The sequence below is a fragment of the Galeopterus variegatus genome, unplaced genomic scaffold, assembly GCF_000696425.1.
Source record: "Galeopterus variegatus unplaced genomic scaffold, G_variegatus-3.0.2 Scaffold531, whole genome shotgun sequence".
NCBI lineage: Eukaryota > Metazoa > Chordata > Mammalia > Dermoptera > Cynocephalidae > Galeopterus > Galeopterus variegatus.
Window position 1 is genome coordinate 197,650 of NW_007726642.1, and position 22,219 is coordinate 219,868.

At 37.0% G+C, this 22,219-nt stretch overlaps 1 protein-coding gene across 1 annotated transcript in view; it reads left to right on the top strand.

The window, feature by feature from the left end:
- Positions 1–22,219, top strand: part of LOC103588185 (acetyl-CoA carboxylase 1-like) — a 154,415-nt gene that overhangs the window by 70,426 nt on the left and 61,770 nt on the right. The window contains exons 5-8 of the mRNA XM_008569806.1: positions 14,201–14,470; positions 16,678–16,775; positions 20,514–20,634; positions 21,239–21,349. Coding sequence (XP_008568028.1) covers positions 14,201–14,470; positions 16,678–16,775; positions 20,514–20,634; positions 21,239–21,349 — 600 coding nt within the window. The remainder of the gene's footprint in view (positions 1–14,200; positions 14,471–16,677; positions 16,776–20,513; positions 20,635–21,238; positions 21,350–22,219) is intronic.

The window sequence follows — 22,219 nt, forward strand, 5'->3', positions numbered from 1 at the left end:
ATCCGAACCCTCGGGCGGGAGCGCCGCCGCGCTTCCCAAGCGGCGCACTATCCAGTGCGCCACCGGGCCGGCCCTCAACTATACTTCTAATGTATAGTTGTAACAATGATAACAATAGTGACAAACCTAAAAAGAGAGGTGTTTTTATTTTAACCTTAGATATAATCCCTAGATAAATCTCATTCCTTAGAAGGAGTAATCCTTACCAAGATGTTTACTATAAACAGGCTGGGTAGAGTCTGTTGCCTTTGGAGATAGTATGCAGGTTTTTCCCCCCATCTTATTCCGTATTTTTAAAAAATTTTACTATATGTACAAGATGTATGGCTATTTCAGAAATACATACCAGTAGATGCCAAGAGTAGATGATTTGGTATTAAGATAGATGCAAGCATTGGACCAGATGGAGAGTATCAGACTTGTAGGAGTTCTTCTAGCCTAGTGCCTTGACGATTAGCAAAGGCAAGAGGATAGGGAGGGAGGATGCACAGAATTTTGACAAGAGTAGATATATACTTGTCAACACAAAGTTTAAAGCAGAGGTTTGTGCCTCTGTGTATAGCATCTGCCTAGTAAGCCCCTGAACAGGAAAGAAAAGCTTCATTATGCAAGACTTAAATTCTGATTCATTCAACAGTATGGTCTTCAGGAATGGAAGGCACCCTTGTGAACATGGGGCTGAGAGTAAAATGGTTTTTAACTAATGTAATTAAAACACAAAATGAGATTTTTGGCCATGTGAAAGCTAGCTGTAGTGCCGTGTGAAACCTCTTGCCTTGATCTTTCTCTCCTGCTTTCTCTCTGCTCTCATTCTGTGTTTGAGCGAATGGAGACTGGGGGAATAGTGAAGTCCCAAAGGGACAGAGCTCTGTTCTTGCTGAAATTACAAGCACAGAGCTGCCTGGGCATGAACATGTAGTGTTTACTCTGCCAGTATGAATACAAATAGTCTTATTATACGGGACTCTGTACCCAAAGACCCCCCCAATCCCCCACGCACACACACATACGCGCTCACACACAAGAATAAAAAAAAAAATTAAAGGTTTTTTTTAACCCTTTTCAGACCTAACGAAACTTGGTGGAAAAGGGAGGTCTTAAACAACTATGTAGGACTATAGCTATGAGTAGTAGATCTAGTATAGGGACCATACGTTTTTCTTTGCCCTGTGCTTTAATAGTTTTAAAGCCAGAAAGCCAATAACGTTTGTGGGGTGTTTTTGTTTTTTTTGGTGGCTGGCCAGTATGGGAATCCAGACTCTCGACCTTGGTGTTACAACACCATGCTCCAACCTACTGAGCTAACCATCCAGGCCTAATAGTATTTGTTTAAAAATTCTCACTTTCTTATTCTATACTCTTCCCTCCTTGGTTGCCTGTTTTCTTTGTTCTCTTTTCCTTTTTTTCAAATGATTGACTAGGATTGAAGCTGAGTGTTAGCTTGCCATTTCTGAGCCTTTGAGCTTGGGAGGAGTGAAACTGATGTTCTTTTGTGAGCAGTTAGTGACTAATGCCCAGGATGGCTGGTGAAGTCAGTCAGTGGCCTTAGCTAGATTATAAGGCACTGCATGACAGGAATGAGGTTGTGGTATTAGTATCAAACTCTGCTACCAATAACTTGAACATACAATGGAGCATGTCCACTCAGAGACTGACCAATCTAAGTATGGAGTTTCAGCAGTCAGAACTCTGAGGGACAGCTGTGCCTAACAGATGACGAGGTGTCAGGAGGATATATTTCCTCATGCTGCACCCAGTTTTATCAGGGCAAGTTGACTTTCAGCTATTGCAGTTTAATTTTCTTTGGCCAAAGAGACAAGTTTGTCATGAGCCTGGCACTCTACATATTATCCCAAGAATGATGTGAGACGAACGAAAAGAGCTCATGCTGATGAGATTTGGAGCAAATCTGTTCTGTCCCAAAGAGAACAGGCATCTGAACAGAGCCTTGAGAAGTAGTTTTATTAAAAAAGGAATAAAAAATTGACTTGTTAATGTTCTGAGAGCCAAGGCTCAACGTAAATGCATTGATGCTAGTACGTAGACATTAAATCATCATAAAGTGGTGTTCTCCAAAAGTGACGGCTCTACCATTTCATCATTGTGGGTGGTACTGCATTACCTTGAAAAATTGGAGTTTCCGGGTTTAAAAGCTAGCACATGGATATTTGGAATAAGGGTAAAACAAGAGATGCCTTTCCCCTCGATCAAAGGCAGAAAACCTGCACTTATCAGAACATCGGCTATATGGGTGGCCAGTCTTTTTTCCCCATTTTTTTTCCAGGACAATAAATAGGTAAAATAGTGATGGGACCAGGACTCAGACCAATTCAGTTCCATTTAGTTTTAGGTAACTTGTTTGCCATTTGAGGAAGAATATTGGCTATTTCAGCAGAGATGTGACCTGCATTTTGAACATTTTTGCCTGTGTTAAGAAAAGAGAGCTTTTCTGATGCGGTGTTAGTCACTTTCTCCTTTCTATTTTCCTAGTTGTCCCTTCCCCATAAAAAAAGATGTAACTAAAGGAATGCCACCTAATGCATGATGAAAGGTATAGGAGAACCCATTTTTCTCATTGTTAGATTTGATTGGCATTGCATTTAGTATGAATTTAGAGTAGGAATAAAAAAGATGTAGACCAAATCTGTGAACTACGTTGCTTGCAAATAGCTCTAAAGATGAGTTGTCCAGGATTTTTCTTAATAGTTTCAAGTAAAGATGAAAATTGAGGAAAATGTGATTGCAACATAGACTAAACTGATTTCATTTCTAGCTGCTGTGATGCTACAGTGACGGGCAGTGTATGTAAATACCCACTAGATGAATGTGTGCTGTTGAGCCTAGATACAGAAGAAATACAGCTATCAAACAGTACTACTTTACCACTTCTTGATTTTGGAGGAATTGTTTTCATTTTCTGCCAGTTTGCTAACCTGCTCTGATCATTTGTGGAAGCTATAATTGCAGGTGGGAACATTTTGAGTAACAGCTCGCAATCCAGTGCAGCTGCTTTTCACACTAAATCCCGTTATTAAAAAGCTCAGGCTAAGATCAGGCCAAGGGCTGTAACGGACCTGACAGAGAACAGCTCAACTTTCTGTGGCAGAATAAAGAATACACTAGCCTTCTTGAGACTATGTTCGTATTTTTTCCAAAATAAGTTATTAGCATTCTTTTCCTTTATTTCTTTGTAACAGCTCTGGGAACTAGATCAAGAATCACTAAATCAGACAATGATGAAAGAGATGATAGTCAACTTTCATAGTAATTTTAGTGCTGGTAGAAATTAGGACCCTGTTTTCCTTACCATTTCAGAACATGGGCCATCATATCACTCCTGTCATAATGAAAAGCTGTGTTTAGAAGCAGCTATAATAATTAGGTACAGGATGTGTACCCAGAAAAGAATTGGTAATCAGAGACTAGAATTCTTGCATGCTATAAAATTTTTTCCGTTAAAATTTTTCTGGGACAAAAGTACACTCCAAATTGAATGCAATTTGATGGTCACCTCCACACACATTACCACACTAAAGAAGTTTGGAGGCTCCAAGGCTTCATTTTTTCAGATGGGCACTAGGTGTCAGGGTGTTTCCTTTTCAGCAGCTTAGCATTCAAAGAAGCCTCTGTTTGGTGAGGCAAATCCACTAGTATCCTTCCCTTTTTTTCAGTTGGTATAGTAGGCTTACCTAGTGTTCCTACAATGAGCAATTGCAGTTTTAATTCTTTGGTTGGAGATCTGTTGAACCTTACATCATGGCTCTACATGGAGAGTGACAAAGACAAAATAAAGTAGTGTAAATTAGTTTAAAAACTGACAACATGACTAGTATCTTGGTTTCAGTTCTGCTTTATGTTCTCAGCTGAAATGGTGGAGATTAAGAATTAAGTTCTGGAACTACTCAGCCCTACCAATTCCCATATTTAATTGTTGTTTAATTGTTGGCAATGTGCTGTCATTCAATACCACCAAAGCATAGCGTCTGTTTAATTTTTTTAAATTATAAACCATTTTAAACATACAGAAAAATATGAAGAGTGATATGACAAATACCCCTGTATCTACAGTCAAGCTTAAACAAATCTCATCATTTTGACTGTTACCTCACCAGTTTCACTTATATGTTGCCACAAACCTTTGCAATATTTGAGTATTAAAAAAAAAAAGCAACCATTTAGGAATTGAGTAGGAAAAGGAAGTTGGTAAGCTTATATAAGCCTAAGAGATTAGAAGAAATTAATTAGTAGATCCATTTTGACAGTTCTTATGTGTACCTCTTAACCCAAGGAGCCTCTTATTTTAGAAAAACCACCATAACCCTTTGTCTTAATTCACTTGGTTGACATTTCCATACTCTTGAAGGAATTGCTGGGTTTATCCTAGACTCAAATTCTAGTGGAACCCATTATGCTCTAAAACTCTGCCTGGAGAGAGTGTGTATATGCTTGTGGGAAGGAAAACCATATAAGGAAAAGGTAGACCATTTCTCATGTACACAGGACCCAACTATTTTTCTAATTTAACATCTTGCATAAGGAAAAGGTAGACCATTTCTCATGTACACAGGACCCAACTATTTTTCTAATTTAACATTAGATTTTTGTACTGTTTTACTCAATTTAACCTCAAAACAGATCCATGAATGTGCTAATTGTGATGTACTCCATTGTGCTTTCGTTTCATTCTTTTGAAAAATCAGTTTACTTTTTCATGGTGGGTGTGGAAATTGAGTCAGTGTCAGTCTTTTAGATATCTGTTAGAAAAGAGACATCTTGGGGGCTGGCCTGTGGCCCACTCGGGAGAGTGTGGTGCTTATAACACCAAGGCCATGGGTTCGGATCCCATATAGGGATGGCCGGTTAGCTCACTGGGTGAGCATGGTGCTGACAACACCAAGTCAAGGGTTAAGATCCCCTCACCGGTCATCTTTTTTTAAAAAAAGAAAGAAGAGACATCTTGAATTGTAGTATGCTGAAGGTGAGCTCTGAAATAGACCTAAGAAAAGCAGTTACAAAAAATAGGACCATGGTCTGTGCACTGATATACAACTTATAAAAAGGGACTAATGCAGGCTGGCTGATTAGCTCAGTTGGTTAGAATGTGGTATTGTAACACCAGGGTCAAGGGTTGAGATCCCCCTGTACCAGCCAGCCACACGCAAAAATGGTGGGGGGTGGAGGGACTAATGGTCTTTGCCAGAAATCTATCCCTGAAGATGGGGAAAAAAGGTCATATACCACTAATTTAAACAAAAACATTCATAATCTGTGCTTGCCTCAATTTTCATCAGAGCTTCAGAAAACCAGTTTGAATCTTTTCAGGCCTAGCAAGATACGAATTCCAAGTATAAAGAAAGATATGTTATGGAAAATGTGGTAAGGTAGTTTTATTTAAATTATTGTACACCTTTCTCATTTTATCCCCATCCTAAGTGTTTGGCTATAAGTCTTTGTCTAAAATTATCTTCCAAAGCAAAGTTGGATCCCTCATTAGAAAATATCGAGGCTAATTTTGAAAACTAAGTCTCCCTACCATGGAATTACTTCTGATGAATTCCTAACACTGTTCTTTTGGGATGCATATGCTTTTCTTAGAATTCCTTCTGAATAACTGTTACTGGTATTAGAGATTTCTCATCAGTTCGATTAGTTGGTTTTGACTCATTTCGTTGATAGGGCTCAAGGCTCAATGAGCATGATTGACATTAAAAATCCTAACGCATCCGTTGGCACACTAAAGCAGCACTGGTGGAGGGCTCCTCAGTTCCTTTCAAAGTAAGTGCTAGAGATAGCCATTAAACGAAAGAATGTATTCGCAAGCATTTTTGTACATGTCTTGAGTTTTAAGATTTTACTAAAAAAGGATGTGACACAGTACCCTATGTCAAGAAACTATACAACTCCAACTAGAGGCAATAATGAACATCAGGACAGCAACAGATAACACTGGAGAGGAGGTGTAGCATGGAGCACCAAAGTCCAACATTCCTTCTTATGATTAATGGGTAGTGCTTCTAGAACTATAGTAGGCCAACTTGGTAAATTTCCATATCAACCAATTAATCCTGTCCCCCATTTCTCAAATACTACTGGCTTTTATGTGCTCCACTGAATGTTGTTTTTTTAAATTGGTATGCTTATTAAATTACTAGGTGTTACATATGTAAAATTACTATGGTTTCATGTATGTAAATATTACAGAGAAAAATAATTCACCTCAAAATTATTGTTTTTTTAATCTTTGCTAACATTTTTAAAGAATTATTTCTGGGATGAAAATTTTTTGCTTTAAAAATGATACTGTTCTTACCCTTTTATCACTTTTTATAGGGGTTGAAGTAAGTTTGTTCAGCCATTTTTTAATTATCCAAGCATAAAAAAAAGGAGTTTTTCAGTTAAGAAAATTGTTTTGAGCTCTTTTATGTGATCATACAACACTAAGCAATGGAACATGATAGCTGGCAGATAATACAATATGGAAAGGCATTGACATTCTTTTAGCATGATTTTTCCAAAAGGCACAAATTAAGTCAAATATTACATTGCCTTTTGACTTAAAAATGCCTCTTTTAAAACCTATACTGTATTTTCTGATATTTCATCAAGTATGTTTTATTATGAGACTAATGAGTTCAAATTACTATGACAATTATTTTTTTATAGTATCTAATTAAAAGTGCAGGTTTATTATTCCATATAAGATATGTACTTGAAAAACAGCTCAAATTCATATTCCTTCTTTCTGGGTCTTAGTTTTCTCATCTTTATGATATGCATGATGCCTATGTCCCTCTCAGCTCAAACATTCTAGGATTCTTTGTATTGCTGCTCCAGGGCCTTGCAGAGTAGTTATCTTCCTGGCATTAGCAGAATTAGAACAGTAGCTACTGGAGGCTGTGCCAAAAAAAAATCCTCAAGTTTTAGACTTTTATTTATTTATTTATTTTTTATTTATTTATTTTTTCCTTTTTGTCTTTTTTTTTCGTGTCCGGCAACGGATCGCAACCCTCAGTGTTGCTCCCGTACCGGACTGGGACCGGCAACGGGATCGCAACCCTCGGTGTTGCTCCCACACCTCGCTCAGCCAGTGAGTGGGAACCGGTCTGTATGTGGGATCCGAACCCTCGGCGGGAGCGCCGCTGCGCTCCCAAGCGGCGCACTGTAGCAGTGCGCCACTGGGCCGGCCCAAGTTTTAGACTTTTAGCGGGGAAAATAAGAAATAAAGCCTCAACATCTCAGCTACAGTCTAACCTGTATTTAAATCTATATGGAAAGGTAATTGTTACAGCTAAACTCAAAGTGTGGAGATATAAGAAAGGCAACTGTGGAAAAGATACTCTCTTTCTGCTTCCCACAGCATAGCTAGAATTGATGGATGCTTCTCATACTCTTAAAAAACAAAATCCTGGCATGTATTGCCACATAGCTTTCCCTTCAAATTTCTTTGTTGAGCTTCATATTGTTGTTTTGTTTTTGTGGTAATATCAAGCAGCTTTGGAAAGTGCCTGTGTGTGTTTGCACATTCTATTCACACTGATAGTACAATTAATGTTGATGTCAATTTTGGTGTTAATTTTGGGTCATGATTAGTGTTGACACTTTGTGTCAGACTAATGGCATTTATGGGCACCATCAGAATAAATGTTAATATTATCATGTTTTTAGTATCTGTTATAGTAACATTAAACCAAGGTCCTCCCAGGAGAAAAAAATACATATACGGATAGATAGATAATGCCTTTCTGTATCGCTGGTGTTAACGCAGCGAGAAAATGACATCTCAGGGCAGAATCCTAATCACTGTTTGGAGCATCAGAAATAATGATCACCTCTGATCGGAGGTTGTGAATAATTCATTTGGTTTGATTTTCACATCCTGTCCAGTGATACTTTTCAAACCAAATGTGTTTCTACAGGAAAATAATGGTCCCACTTCTTATGGAAATACTGTGGCACAAATCATTTTACCCACATAAAAACAGTTTAATAAGACTGTTCTCTTCTGCTTGCTTTCTCTTCCCGATTCCCTCCTCCCTCACTTGAATGTGTTTATTCCAGAATCAGAATGTGGTCAAGGAAATATTTCCTTCCTCAGAACTTGTATAAGGGAAACAAATATTTATTTCTGCTTCTCCTTAGCTCATTCACTATAGCTGTTTTCATTCTCTTCCCTTTTTCACTTTTAGATAATTAGCTTAGATTGATAACCCTAAACCTAAGAAACCTGCTCGTTGGAATATTGTTATGAAAAATAATTCAAAATTCAATATTTTAAAATTATTCATGGCTATATTAATGAAAACATAATTTGCAGTAAGTACCACAGACAACTTGGTTAGTCAGTGCCTGAGAGAGGCAGAGGTCAAGGAAGAAGATGGTGGCACTGCCAATTGGAGTCTGCAACTCATTAGACTTTAAACCCACCCACTCTCACAAGCAGGCTACAGGCTGCCCTTTTGTTGCTTAGTTCTCCTTCAGCCCTTAGTCCTGGAGTGTTATTTTTATCAGGTTTTGCCTGGATTAAAAACACTGGAAGGAAAGAGAAGACGAAAAAAGAGAATTCAATGATGGGATTTCCCTTGGTTGTTATTCTTCAGTTAACATATAAGGCAGCTTGGGCTTAGGTGAAATCAATGAATGTCACATTCCTAATCACATTGTCACACTTGTTTATACTTTTATAATACAAAATTTTCATTGTAAAATCTCCATTTTGTATATAATATAGGTAGACTCATCTATATAAAGTAATTGGACTGAAAAACTTATGGTGTCCTAATTAAATGGGGGGGGGGGGATATGACTGTCTTTTGAAGTAATGACCTGATCCTCAGAGACAAACCTATTCTTAGATAGACTATTTTGAACCATTTCTCCTGAATGTTGTGACCCTTTTTTTTCCTTCTAAATCTAACAAGGGCAGGGGGAAGCCTTTTTCAACCTAGTTTTCATCCTCAGAATGTATTTTGCATTCAGAAACCATTTCCATTATCAAATTCAATTTTGTCAAGTGATTAGTTGAGTTTGGTAGAGAATAATTTAAAAACATAAAGCTGGAAATGACCGTGGTGCTTCTACACTAGAGGAGAGCAGTTGCTGTTCTCAAGTTGCAAGTCCCCTTTCAATGACTGTGCATCATAACCGGATTATTGTGTTACATGTCTTCGCAGCTATTACATACTTGGCATCTGTTGACACCATGTGTTTCTACCCAGGACTGCTGGAAGAACTAGGGGAGTGGGCGAATTGATACCTTGCATGCCTATCAGTGCAAACGTCCTTTTATGTACATATGTTTGTAAAGCTCTTTAGCTCCCTTCAAGATGAAAGGCTCTGTATAAATATAAGCTTTTGATTTTAGTACATGTTTGTAATACATGTGGTACAGTCCTAAATATGTATTTAGCTGATAGGCACTGTTCCTGTCTATTGTATAAATATTGACTTTAATAGTATAAATATGTATTTAACCATCATGCCAGAAGAACACTGAAGCAGTTACTTCTCAGGTAGAGCTATTAATATTGCATAAACCTATATATACATATGTTTACATTCTACCACATTATTGCAGAGCATTTCTTTTTAAAAAATGAAATGATAACCCCAACAAACTAGGATAGTTCTTGATATTCTTCTCCCTTTAAGGTAAGTTTTGATTTTTAATTTTCATGTTTGTATCTCTCTAATTTTATATTAAATACTATCTGTTATAGTATCACTAATATCTAGAATCACTTCTAAAATATGGGAAATCCACTAGGCTGGTGAGATTTCTCTCCTCTTAAAAAAAATCATTATGGAAATACTCAAACATACACTAAAGTAGGGATAATAACATAAACTCCTATGTACCTATTACCCAATGAAGAGGTGCTTGATAATCTTCTTTTCTCTGCTGTTTTTTAATTTATAAAAATTTAAAGTTATCAGTGCAATATAAACAAATTAAAGGAAATTTGGAAAATGAGAGAAAAGCCATACAGTTCCATCATCCTAATAATTATTACCTTATTTTGCTATGGTTCTTTATATTTTTCCCCCCAGCTATGTGCCAGCTACTATAGGACTTAAAATGTATTAATCTTCACAACAAATGTATACAAAAGGTTGTTACTACTCTCATCTTACTATTGAAGAAACTGAGGCACAAAGAGGTTAGTAATTTACCTAAGGTTATATGGCTAGAAAATGGACCAATTCTCTTATTTTGTCAGAGTCTCAGAATCTGGCTCCTGAGTCTGTGCCCTTAACCACTACACTATTTTACCTCTCACAATTACTTGGTATGCATGCAATTTTGTATCCTACTTTTTCTAATTTAGTATTATATCATGGGTCCCTAAAAATGCTATTCATAGTCTTCATAGCCATCATTTTATAAGGCTGTACAGAACACTAACAATGACTTCACTATCCAATTTACTTCCCTCCAAAGTTTTTTTATCGTGACATTTATTTTTTTAACTTTAACCCTTCACCCAGCTTTCCCTAATGTTAACATATTACCTAAGCATGGTATAATTATTCCTAAAAATCATATTAACACGGGCCGGCCCGGTGGCGCACTGCTACAGTGCGCTGCTTGGGAGCGCGGTGGCGCTCCCGCCGAGTGTTCGGATCCCACATACAGACCGGTTCCCGCTGACTGGCTGAGCAAGGTGTGGGAGCAACACCGAGGGTTGCGATCCCGTTGCCGGTCCCGGTCCGGTCCGGTACGGGCACGACACTGAGGGTTGCGATCCGTTGCCGGACACGAAAAAAAGACAAAAAGGAAAAAAAAATCATATTAACACTAAGAAATTTACATTAGTATGATTCTATTAAATAAGCCACGGACATTTTTTTGGATTTCACCAGCAATTCTACTAATGTCCTTTTTCTGTTCCAGGATACCACATTGTATTTAAGGGGTCAATGATGTTCATGTTTGTGCTATAATTCTGTTCCTTTTCCATCTTGTATTCAGCTAAAGGCGGTCTCACTAGTCTGGAACGTACTTCTTTAATTTTTCTAGTAAAGGAAATGCCAGTTTTTGTGTGTGAACCTTATTTTAAAAATTAAACAATTTATGCTAGCTATAAGGACAAGTTATATAATTCCTCTGTGCCTCAGTTTCCTCATGGCAATAATAACAGCTTCCTTTGAAGGGCTATTTGAAGGGTTTTATATGCCAGGCTCTGTATGAATTTAATGTGTTCTTTGCAACAATCCCTCCAGAAAAATCCCCATTTTATAATAGGGAAAAGTGAAGCTGTAAGAAGCTGAGTGATTTGTCCAAGGTTATATAGCAAGTTTAAAGCTGAGATTTGAACCAAGACAGCTTGACTCTCAAGCTTAACCTCTTAACCATTAGTATTTATCCACTTTTAGTACAGTACAACATGTGATAGATGTTTAATTAATGGTAGCTATTGTTTGTTTGGTTGGGTTTTTTTTAAAAAATAAAATAGCTTAATGATATTTAGGACTCTTATTCTGTGACCCCTAGATATAAATCATGGACAATGTTGTAAGCCCTTGATATTGACTATTTTCCAAGTATTATTTTAAAAAGTAAAATGACTGTGGAACCAGCAAGTATTTATTATTCCCATACGATGTGTATGGATCCTATGAGGCACGAGAGGAGATGATATAATGGTTTGAGATGGTAAGGTAAAAGCAGTCCTAGGTAGTATACGACTAAATATCAAATGAATTCTCTACATGAAGGTCCTAGTAGGAGATCAGAGAAGGGAGGGGTCACCTTAGGCTGGGGGATGTTTTACGGAGGAAATGGAATTTGAATTAACAGTTTGGAGCAGGTGAGATTTGGACAGGTTGAGGGGAGATAAAAGGGCAAACTTTGTATATTGAAGTTAATATAATAGATTTCTACTTCCAGTAGTTAGTTCATCAAACCCATGGGTATTATTGTCTTAATTTTGCCTGTGAGGACACTGAAGCTCAATAAAGATGATAATTTTCCCAAGGTCACACAGTTAATAAGTGATAAAAGCTGGATTTGAATCTAAGTTTGTTTGACTCCAAGGCCCATGTTCACCATTACATGCCCCATCATTTGATAAGCAATGAAATTTACATTTTAATGTAAATTGATCAACAGATACTTTCTTAGATGTTTATCCATTGTTCTAACTCAAAACTGAATCTCTTCCAATAAGGAGTCTCACTGTACTAACACTGGGATAGCACTTTTCCATTCTGTAATGGTACTTTTTAAGGTGGGAGGGGGCGGTTGATGAGGAACACAGTTTAGAAAGACATTGATAAAGAGTAGTGTGTTCTTGGTGCTGCTGTGTTGACACCTAATTAGAAGTCAATATTGCAAGCATAATGACCTGGCCAATTGCTGAACTGACTGCCCAAGTGACACAGTTAGAGTCCCCAGGTAATAACAAAAGATAAGAGTATTATTTGCCTGCCCGGTGCCACATAGTCATAGTGTTGACATTAGCATGCAAATGCAGAAGTAGATTCTTCAGGGCTTGTATCTAAGCTACTTCTGGTCTAGGTGGCTAAAGTTAATATATCATAAAATTCGGTATAAAACCCAATCTTCCTAACTACAAATACACTTAGAGGAAAGTAGACAGGAAATAGCTTTCTTTCCTGATAACAAAACAGATGTTGGGCTAGAGGGGGACATGAGAAGGCAAATAAAATATTTCTCCTCACACAAGCATTATATTAACTAGCTTCTTAAAACTCACAACTAAAATTATCCTGATATTTGGTGTTTCTCTGCTATTTTGGGCTGATCTGTTTCTCCTTCCTTTCTCTGTCTTTAATGAGCAAATAGTGATATCTCAGAAGGTGATTGGGTTTTTTTCAGTGTATTACATTCACTTTGATTTGTATTTGGCCAATGGTGTGATATATTAAATAGCTATATTTATCTGTGGGTGTTTCATATATTTATATATTTCTTAATGCTGAGAATCACAAATAGCTGTGTAGAGAGCTTCAACCAGCCTGATTACAGTGGATGTGCAATTGGATTGAGAAATGTGTACTCAGAGCTTATGATCACCGGCCCGGTTGAGTCTGGGTGATGCATGTGGCTTTCCAGGGATGCTGCTATTTACATCTGTTAATGGCCCTTCTTGATGGCCAGCTCCCCAATGAGGTGATATGCAGCAGCCTAGGGATGAGGGACCAAGTCTGCAGATGCGGCTGAGCTCCATTAGGCAGGACCAGAAATGCTCATCTGGGTAGGTTTTGTATTTGGAGGCGAGCAGTGAGGGCAAAAAGGGGGATGAGAGACAGAAAGGGGAAACATAAAAGAATGAAAAACATTACTTATCCAGGTATAGGGGAAACAGACAGGCAGACATGAAAAACTGCAGCTGTAGCTGGGATGTGAGTGAATAGAAAGGAAATGGAACAAGGGAATAAACAAGTAGGATTGACTAGTTCTCATATAGAAAGTGATTAAAAGAGGAGAAGGCTGTGAGGGTTTGGGAAGAGACATGTCACCTCTGCCTTTTAAGTCAATATCTTCTATTTGTGTGGCTGGACAGATACTGCTGAACAGAGAGCAGAGATTTACATATATCATGGTACAGAAAGAGATTAGTTTCTTGCATCCTTTGGTTTTCTGGTGCTGGGAGAAAGCAGGAAGAGATGTTCACAAGGATACAATGTTGAGTGATAGTAAAATCTTGCATAAATGCAAGATACCTGAAGCAAACCAGTAAAGAATGTTTCTCTTATTCCTATCAAATGCTAGAAGACAGTAAAAAAAAAAAAATCCAGTTTACAAAAGTTGTACAGTCCATGAGAGGTGATCCTCTTTCTGCTCCCTTATATGTTGAAGGTTTCTTAGAAGGAATCTCACAAAAGATGGAAATAGTGTCTTAGTATATAGGATAGTAAAATGAGAATTCTGGATTTAATCACTAGTGCGATGACATTCTTCAGCATGTATCTGGAGTGCATTTAGACTTTGGTTTTTCCATCTTTAAGCAGGCTCAGAGAAGGAATTGAGACAACTTTGGAACACATAGTAAACCAGCTGTTCTTAGCATAATCTAGGGCAGTGTACTAGAAGGTTTTTCTAATTTCCCACAGGGAGCTTGGCTCTTTAGCAATGTAAAGCCTGGTCTAGGTACAGTCTGATGCCATCAAGGAACCTGAAAAAATTCTGCATATAAGAAGCTTGTATTCATTCTTTTGTCTATTTATACCTTTGCAGATTGGCATGGTAGCTTGGAAAATGACCCTTAAAAGTCCCGAATATCCAGAAGGCCGAGATATCATTGTTATTGGCAATGATATCACATACCGAATTGGGTCCTTTGGGCCCCAGGAGGATTTATTGTTTCTCAGAGCTTCTGAACTTGCCAGGGCAGAGGGTATCCCACGCATCTTTGTAGCAGCCAACAGTGGAGCAAGAATTGGACTGGCAGAAGAAATTCGTCATATGTTTCATGTGGCCTGGGTGGATCCTGAGGATCCTTACAAGGTACAGACCAAGAAAAGAGAATACTTCAAGATACTATTATGCATGTGTGTGTGTACATGTTTAGAGAGGTGGGGGAGAGGTAGATGTTTAAGTTCAAAAGTCAGCACTTATCATGAAAATTAAATATAAACAAAGTTACTTATGAAAATTCTTTAAGACACTATTTTAGAGACAAATTTTTTCTCAGTATGATCACTTGCTTTTTCCTCCACCTTTAAAAGAGAACATTGTTTCCTTGGTTGAACACTAGATGAAATAAATAGTAGGTATGCATTTAGCATGAGACATGCTAACCCAAAAATACGTATCTTTAAACTATTCCACTATGGCTGTATTCCATTCGTTTAGGTAAAAAACCTTGGAGTTATCCTTGACTTCTCTCTTTCTTACACACCCACATCTACTCGGTCAGTAAATCATGTTTACACACCCCACCTTCAAAATATATTCAGAATCTGACCACTTCTCACCACTTCCACTGCTACACAGTCATCCATCTCACTACCATCTCTTACCTGTATATTGCAGCAATCTCCTAATTGGCCTTCCTGCTTCTGCTCTTGCCCCAGCTCCCACTCAAAGTCTGTTTTCAACAGAAAGTGGAATGATCCTGTGAAAATATAAATCAGTTGTAATACCAAGGTCAAGTGTTCAGATCCCTGTGCCAGCCAGCTGCCCAAAAAATAAAAATAAAATAGATATAAATCAGATCATAGCTCATAACTTTCCTCTGATTAAAATTGCTTCCCAACTCATTCAAGTAAAAGCCAAAGACTGTATAGTTACCTACAAGGCCTTACATAGATTGGCCTTTTGATACAACTCTGCCCTCATTTCTTGATGTAGCCCTCCCTCATTCCACACTCTGGTTCTAGCAGCCTCTTTGTTCTTTGTTAAACCTGCTAGACATCCTCATGTCTCAGTGCATTTGTATTTGCTGTTCCTTTTACTTAGAATACTTTCCCCCCAGATACTCTGGTTCTAGCAGCCTCTTTGTTCTTTGTTAAACCTGCTAGACACCCTCATGTCTCAGTGCATTTGTATTTGCTGTTCCTTTTACTTAGAATACTTTCCCCCCAGATATCCTCATTTCCTCAGCTCCTTCAGGTCTTTACTCAAATGACATATTTCAATGAGGACTTCCCTGGCTGTTCTTCCTCAAAGAATAGCTGTCCTGTCTCCCTTCTCTATTTTATTTTTTTCTTAAACATCATTCCCATTAACATTATATGTTTTACTTATTTATTTTGTGTATTTTCTGCCTCTCCCACTAGGAGATGAGTCCCATAAGGCCAGGAATTTTTGTCTGTTTTGTTCAATACTGTTTTTCCAGTGCCTAGAACAGTACCTTGCACATAATAGACAATAAGTGCGTGCTAACTGACATACTAATGACACTCAGTGCTACAAAGCATTCTTGTCACAACTCATGTAAGACCAATGACAAATTCATGTCTCTTCCATGTTGTACTCACTGTGGAGCATAAATTCATTGAGTTAAATGGTGGGCATAATTTCTCATAGTATTTAAAATGTTTTTCTCTGGGTACTTTTTTTTTTGAGTGACTAATTCACTTATGTTAAACACATGTACCATGTAACTCTCCTTTGCATGTAAGGGTGTACATCTATGTATACAAATAAATCAATTGCAAAATATTAGTATAATTTTTAAAATGTAAATAGGAATTAGGAGTTGTTTGTTGAAAAAAGCAAAAGGCATGTGTTCAGTGTTCACTATTAACACTGCACAGACTTCTTATTTTAATACTGAATTTTCTAGATTTGTGATCCTCTCAGTTGCCCCTTACCCATATATATTTTGATGATATTACAGATTTGAGAAAGTCAAGAATAGTAATTCACACAGTTTTTTAATTGCATGTTGATATCTTTAATAGAGATGTCACTAAAGATCGGAAAATGACCCTTTAACCCTGTTGAAAATAAAATGAATGGAACACACTTGGAGGTGCAGCTACAAGGTATCTTGTTTCAAGGACAATCAGTGACTGAAAAAATAGGCACTTCCATCTTTCAAAGGAGAACTGTCAATGAGAACTAGTATTCTGTTGATAGTAACTCTAAGAAGTGATGTAGCAATTTAAAGCTAGGTTTGGAACAAGCTTCATTACTCGTGCTTTGCTATGTCTTCTGGTTATATGGCACTGGCAAATAATGAATTAAAAACTACTTGTGCTTCACAGGGTTACAAGTATTTATATCTGACCCCTCAAGATTATAAGAGAGTCAGTGCTCTCAACTCTGTCCATTGTGAACACGTGGAGGATGAGGGAGAATCCAGGTAGGTACATATGTATCAGAATAATTTGGCCATAACTAAAGAAAGAATATAGTAATTGTTTTCTTTACTGTCCTGCTGATCATAACCTTGAAGAGCATTGAAGATTGCTTGTTACAGTATCTAGATGTCTTAGGTTTGTATTCTAGGTCTACCATTTATTAGCTGAAGGGCCTTGTAACTGATTGAAGTTTTAAAATTATGTTTATAATGCTTGTTGATTTTAGGAAAATTAAAACATGTAAACATTTATGAAGAAAAAAAATCAGCCACAGTCCTACCCGGAGGCCACAATTATGAATTTATTTTATGTTCTTGCTGTCTTTTCTACATTCATTCCTTTTTGTTCTGCATGATTGGGATTATAAGAGATAAGAGTTTCTTTTATAATTTGTTCTTTTCACTAAAAACTATTTTCGGAGAATTTCTTATATTCTTAAAATATTATTTGAGAATATGATGTTTAATGGTTGTGTAGTATAAGTATTTCATCATAATGAATATATCATATTTGAACATTCAGACTATTTCCAATTTTTCACTATTTTATCCCAGAGCTGAACATTCTTTTTATAAACTTTTAGGACTATCTCTGATTATTCCCTTTGGGTTAATTTCTAGAAGTGGAATTTCTGGTCAAAAAAGTCAATTTTTAAGGGTTTTAAAAAATAATTTCAAATTGCTCTCCCAAGATCTGCATTCCCATCAGCAGTATGTGATAGTGCTTGTTTCCCCCCTTTAATTTTTTCCTACCCTTGCCAACATTGATTATTGTCAATTAATACAATAGGATAAAAACAGCAATTGTTATTTTAACTCGTATTTTTGATTATCAGTGAAGTTGAACATTTTTATAATCTATCTGCAAGTGTTTTCCAGAATGTTAATTGCTCCATTGCTATTTACTGAATAATTCATACTTTGTTTTTGTTGTTGTTGTTTTGCCTATTCTTGGGCTAATGCCACTCTATTTTAACTATTCTAGTGGGGCATATTTCCTCACATTCTTAACTTTTCCTTAGGTTTTATTGGCTATTTTTGCCTTTTTATAGGTAGCCTCTATTTTTTTTAATTCCCCAAAAATTTTCCACAATGATTTTGATTCGAATTTTGAGGATCTTCATAAACTTGAGGCTCTTCCCAGAAAGAAACATGGTGTGTTTTTCCATTTATTCAAGTGTATTTTTTTTTAATGTTTTGTAGTTTTCTTCATATAAATTATGCCAAAGGTTCCCAAACTTTCTTGGTTCATGGCACCTTTTAGTGTCTCAGTAATTTTTTCACAGCATCCCTAATACCTAATATTTGTGTTTAAGTAGTTAAGCCCAAACAACTTCATAAGCATTTATATCCTAACAACTTAATAATCATTTGAAAAAGTAATACACATAAGTAAAAAATAATTTCATTCTTAAATAATTATATTTACTTACAAATGGTATATTTGTGTCTGCATAACATCTCAAAACTTGGAATCAGCTTGGGTATAGTCACCCTTGCTTCTTGTCATTGATTTTTTTGTGTAGAAGTTGCTCTTTTTCAAAAACTAGAGAAACCTGACTTTGCAAAGATGGGACATTGTCAAAATGAATGTAGCACTATCTAATACTAAACTGTGAAATGCCTAATTAGTAGTTCACATGGGATCCAACAGATATTACTTATCATAATGTTCCTCTCAAAAATTTAAAATGTCCTGCAGTGCCCCCAGGAGTTCACTGTGGTGCCCCAGGATGCCTTGGTATACAGTGTGGGTATGGTGGGATTTTGCCAAATTTCTTTATGTTTATTTCTAAATACTTTGTATTTTTTTCTTGCTACTCTGAATGGGATTTTTTCCCCATTATATTTTTTAATTCTTTATTACTGGTGCCTATGAAAGCTATTGATTTTGTATATTACCGTTGTTACAAAGCAAGTCATTTTTTTTCTCTGAGGTTCCTCATCTGAAAGATGAAGATCAAGTGAACTAAGGCCCTTAGCACAGTGCTAAGCACATAGTAAGCAATCAGAAATTCTCTATTATTATTATTGTTATTATCTGTAATAATGGAGATATTACCTATCACATTGGATTGTTCTGAGGATCAAAAATGATATATATAAATGTGTTTTGTTGATTGTAATACACTATACAAACGTTTTTTATTAGAACATAAAAATTTAGTACTACTCTAAAGAATGATAGTCCCAGATGACTGTCATTGACTCAGGTCACAGAGCAGAAAATGGGAAGTTTTAATTTTTTTTCATGTAATACAGTGGTAGAAGATGCCACTTAAATTACAAACACCTGTGAAGCAATGTGCAGCCCTTAGGAGGGAGAGATCTGCCTTACAGGGGAGGTGGACTTGTGACTATATGGCATGTGGACCTTATAAAACAAACACATTACCCCCTCTCCTCCAAGTTAGTGTGGTTCATTAACCACTAATGGGAGATTAGCTTCATTTATCACTTAACTAGAATAAGGGTCTAGATACAGAACAAAAGGAAGAGTTGGGGAATTATTGGATATTGGTAGAGGCTAAAAATAGAAAGGCAGGGGAACCTGGAGAGCAGAGATGCAAAGTCACAGCCCTACAGCAAGGGCAAAGAAAAGGAATTGATGAAGGGCTGGAAATAAAGAAGGGAGCTGAGAAATATGGGGGTGGGGAAAGTAGTTTAGGAGCCACGATGGGATACTTATTTATTATTTCAATTTATAAAACTGTGCCCAGTGCCAAGCCTTCTGGGTACACATGGAACAATAAATAATATTTGCCCATCTCTACTTCCGACTTTGTATTTTCCCTTTCTTTTATTAGTTGCATTCCCCATCTCCCATTTCCCATTATCAGCTATCTCTCCTAATCCCCTGCCTGGAAGACAGATGAGTGACTCCCACTAGATCCACAGGGTGCTTTCTGGATAACTTCGTCAGCATTTTACTTCTACATACATTCCACCTGCCCCTCCAGAGGACTATAGCCAGGAACCCTCATGTATACACTTGATATTTATGAGGAAGCAGGAATGGGAGTACACTGTTTTGAAATTCCCTTTCATCCTTGTCTTGGAAAAGGAGGGGATTTTTTACTTGGGAAACTGGGATGAACGTTCCCACTACCCCTGTGTTTGGATTTTTTTATTCCTATATAAAATTGTCTAAAATTGTCAATTTAATGGCTGTTGCTTATTATAGAGATATACATTGACCCTGCTTTTAAGAAACTTGTTCTAGAAAGTAAGAAGGGGTATCTAAAAATCTGAGGGCCATCTGTGTGTGAAGTCCTGTCCTGTTGCTTTATCTCTCATATCCACCCTGAGAGGTAGACAGTATTCTCCCCATTTTACAGAAGCTACTATTATCCACAGTCACACTGCTATATGGATTTAAATTTTTCTGCTTAATTCCAGATTTTGCTCTTTATATTATAGCAAATTTCTTTTAGGTAAAATAGGCACCAAGATAAGAAGGAAAGACACAAGAATGAAGAGTATAAAAGGAAGAGTATAAAGCCCTGATGTTAGACTTTCAATATGCTTTTAACAGCATTTTAATGGTGGTTTTTCTTTTAATAGATTGTTGTTACTGTGCTCAACTTTATTATTTGGCCTGGCTATATCTAATAGGTACAAGATAACAGATATTATTGGGAAAGAAGTATGCTTTTAACAGCATTTTAATGGTGGTTTTTCTTTTAATAGATTGTTGTTACTGTGCTCAATTTTATTATTTGGCCTGGCTATATCTAATAGGTACAAGATAACAGATATTATTGGGAAAGAAGAGGGACTTGGAACAGAGAACCTTCGAGGTTCTGGAATGATTGCTGGAGAATCCTCTTTGGCCTATGATGAGATCATCACTATCAGCCTGGTAAATCTTCCCAAAATGAAAGTTTTGAAGAGCTGACTGTGTGGCTAGGTTTATTTTTGCCCCCATCACTGCTATTCAGTCCTGAATGAGGGCATTTCCTAAAATCGTATATCAATGACTTTATTTTAATCATGTATGATAATGGGAAGAGGATAATGTAAATAACTGAATTTCCCAAATAAACTTAGCACCTCATTTTATCTTTTAATTTAACTTCTTATTTCTCAAAATATCCTACCACACTTTTTAACAGCTAGAATTTCTTCTCTTCTTATTACTTTCCTTGCTCACACCTTTAGTGGGGATACCAGCCATCTGTAAAATGGGCAAAAGTGTAGAAGTAAAGGGCCTATGATCAGTTAAGTGTTATTATTAAACAAATTTTGTCTTTTCTTTCCTTTGACCAGGAAATTGGTTTTTTGTATTATTATTAATCAAACTTCAAAAAGGAAGTATACAACTCACCTGCCAAACCAACTAGCCCTTAAAAAAAAAAAAGCAGTATTTATTTCTCTTAATGTGTGTTTTACATATCTATGCCTTATTTCTTACAGCTTGGGAGAGGACATGTTTACATGACATGTAGAATTTATTCTTTTTTAAGGTGACATGCCGGGCCATTGGGATTGGGGCTTACGTTGTTCGTCTGGGACAGAGAACCATCCAGGTTGAGAATTCTCACTTAATTCTGACAGGAGCTGGGGCCCTCAACAAAGTAAGTTTCCGGGTTTTGGGAGAAGTGTGTGAAGCTGTATGAAGATTATTGTGAATTCTTAATTTAAGATCCTAATTGGAGGGAAGCCATTCAATCCATGCCTTCCTCAGTCTATGTCTTCCCCTCTTTCTCCATCTTCCTGGCCATTGACTTACTTGCCTTTTCATTCATTCATTTCATTTAACAAAGATTTTGAGTACCTGCTATGTGCCAGGCACTATTCCAAGCCCTGTGTGTATGTTAGTAAACAAACCATATAAAACACCTGCTCCAAAGAGCTTATATTTTAGTATCTTTCTGAAGAGACTAAGAATTAATTGAATCCTTCTGTTCTGCCCTACCCACCTCCCTTATTCTGATCTGAGTAGGGGATATGAGGAGATTTATTCTCACCCATGGAGCTGTCTCTCATTCCAGTTATACTAGTTCCCATTTTGGATCTACATCATGGATTAGGCACTGGCCTATGTGTTGAGGACATCAAGTTTGAACGTTTTGAGAAATCCATGATACACCTCTCAAAAAGGGCACTTTTTGTGGTCTGTTGTAAAAGATGAATTACTTGGTAAATATTGAGTGGGAACATGGGTGAATGGATGCATGAATGGATCGCTAGGAAAGAGTATGATGTAGAAATTTATGTTTCCTTCCATAGAAAGGCTTATACCTGGCTGGCTGGTTGGCTAAGTTGGTTAGAGCACAGCCTTATAATGCCAAGTTCACAGGTTCAGATCTCAGAACCAGCCAGCCACCAAAAAAAGAAAAGAGAAAGGCTTGTGCCATTGTAATCCAAGCTCATAGGGACTTTTCCAAAGAGAGGAAAAATGGATGAAAAAGTCACTACTTATTAGAGTGAAAACTATCTAAGAA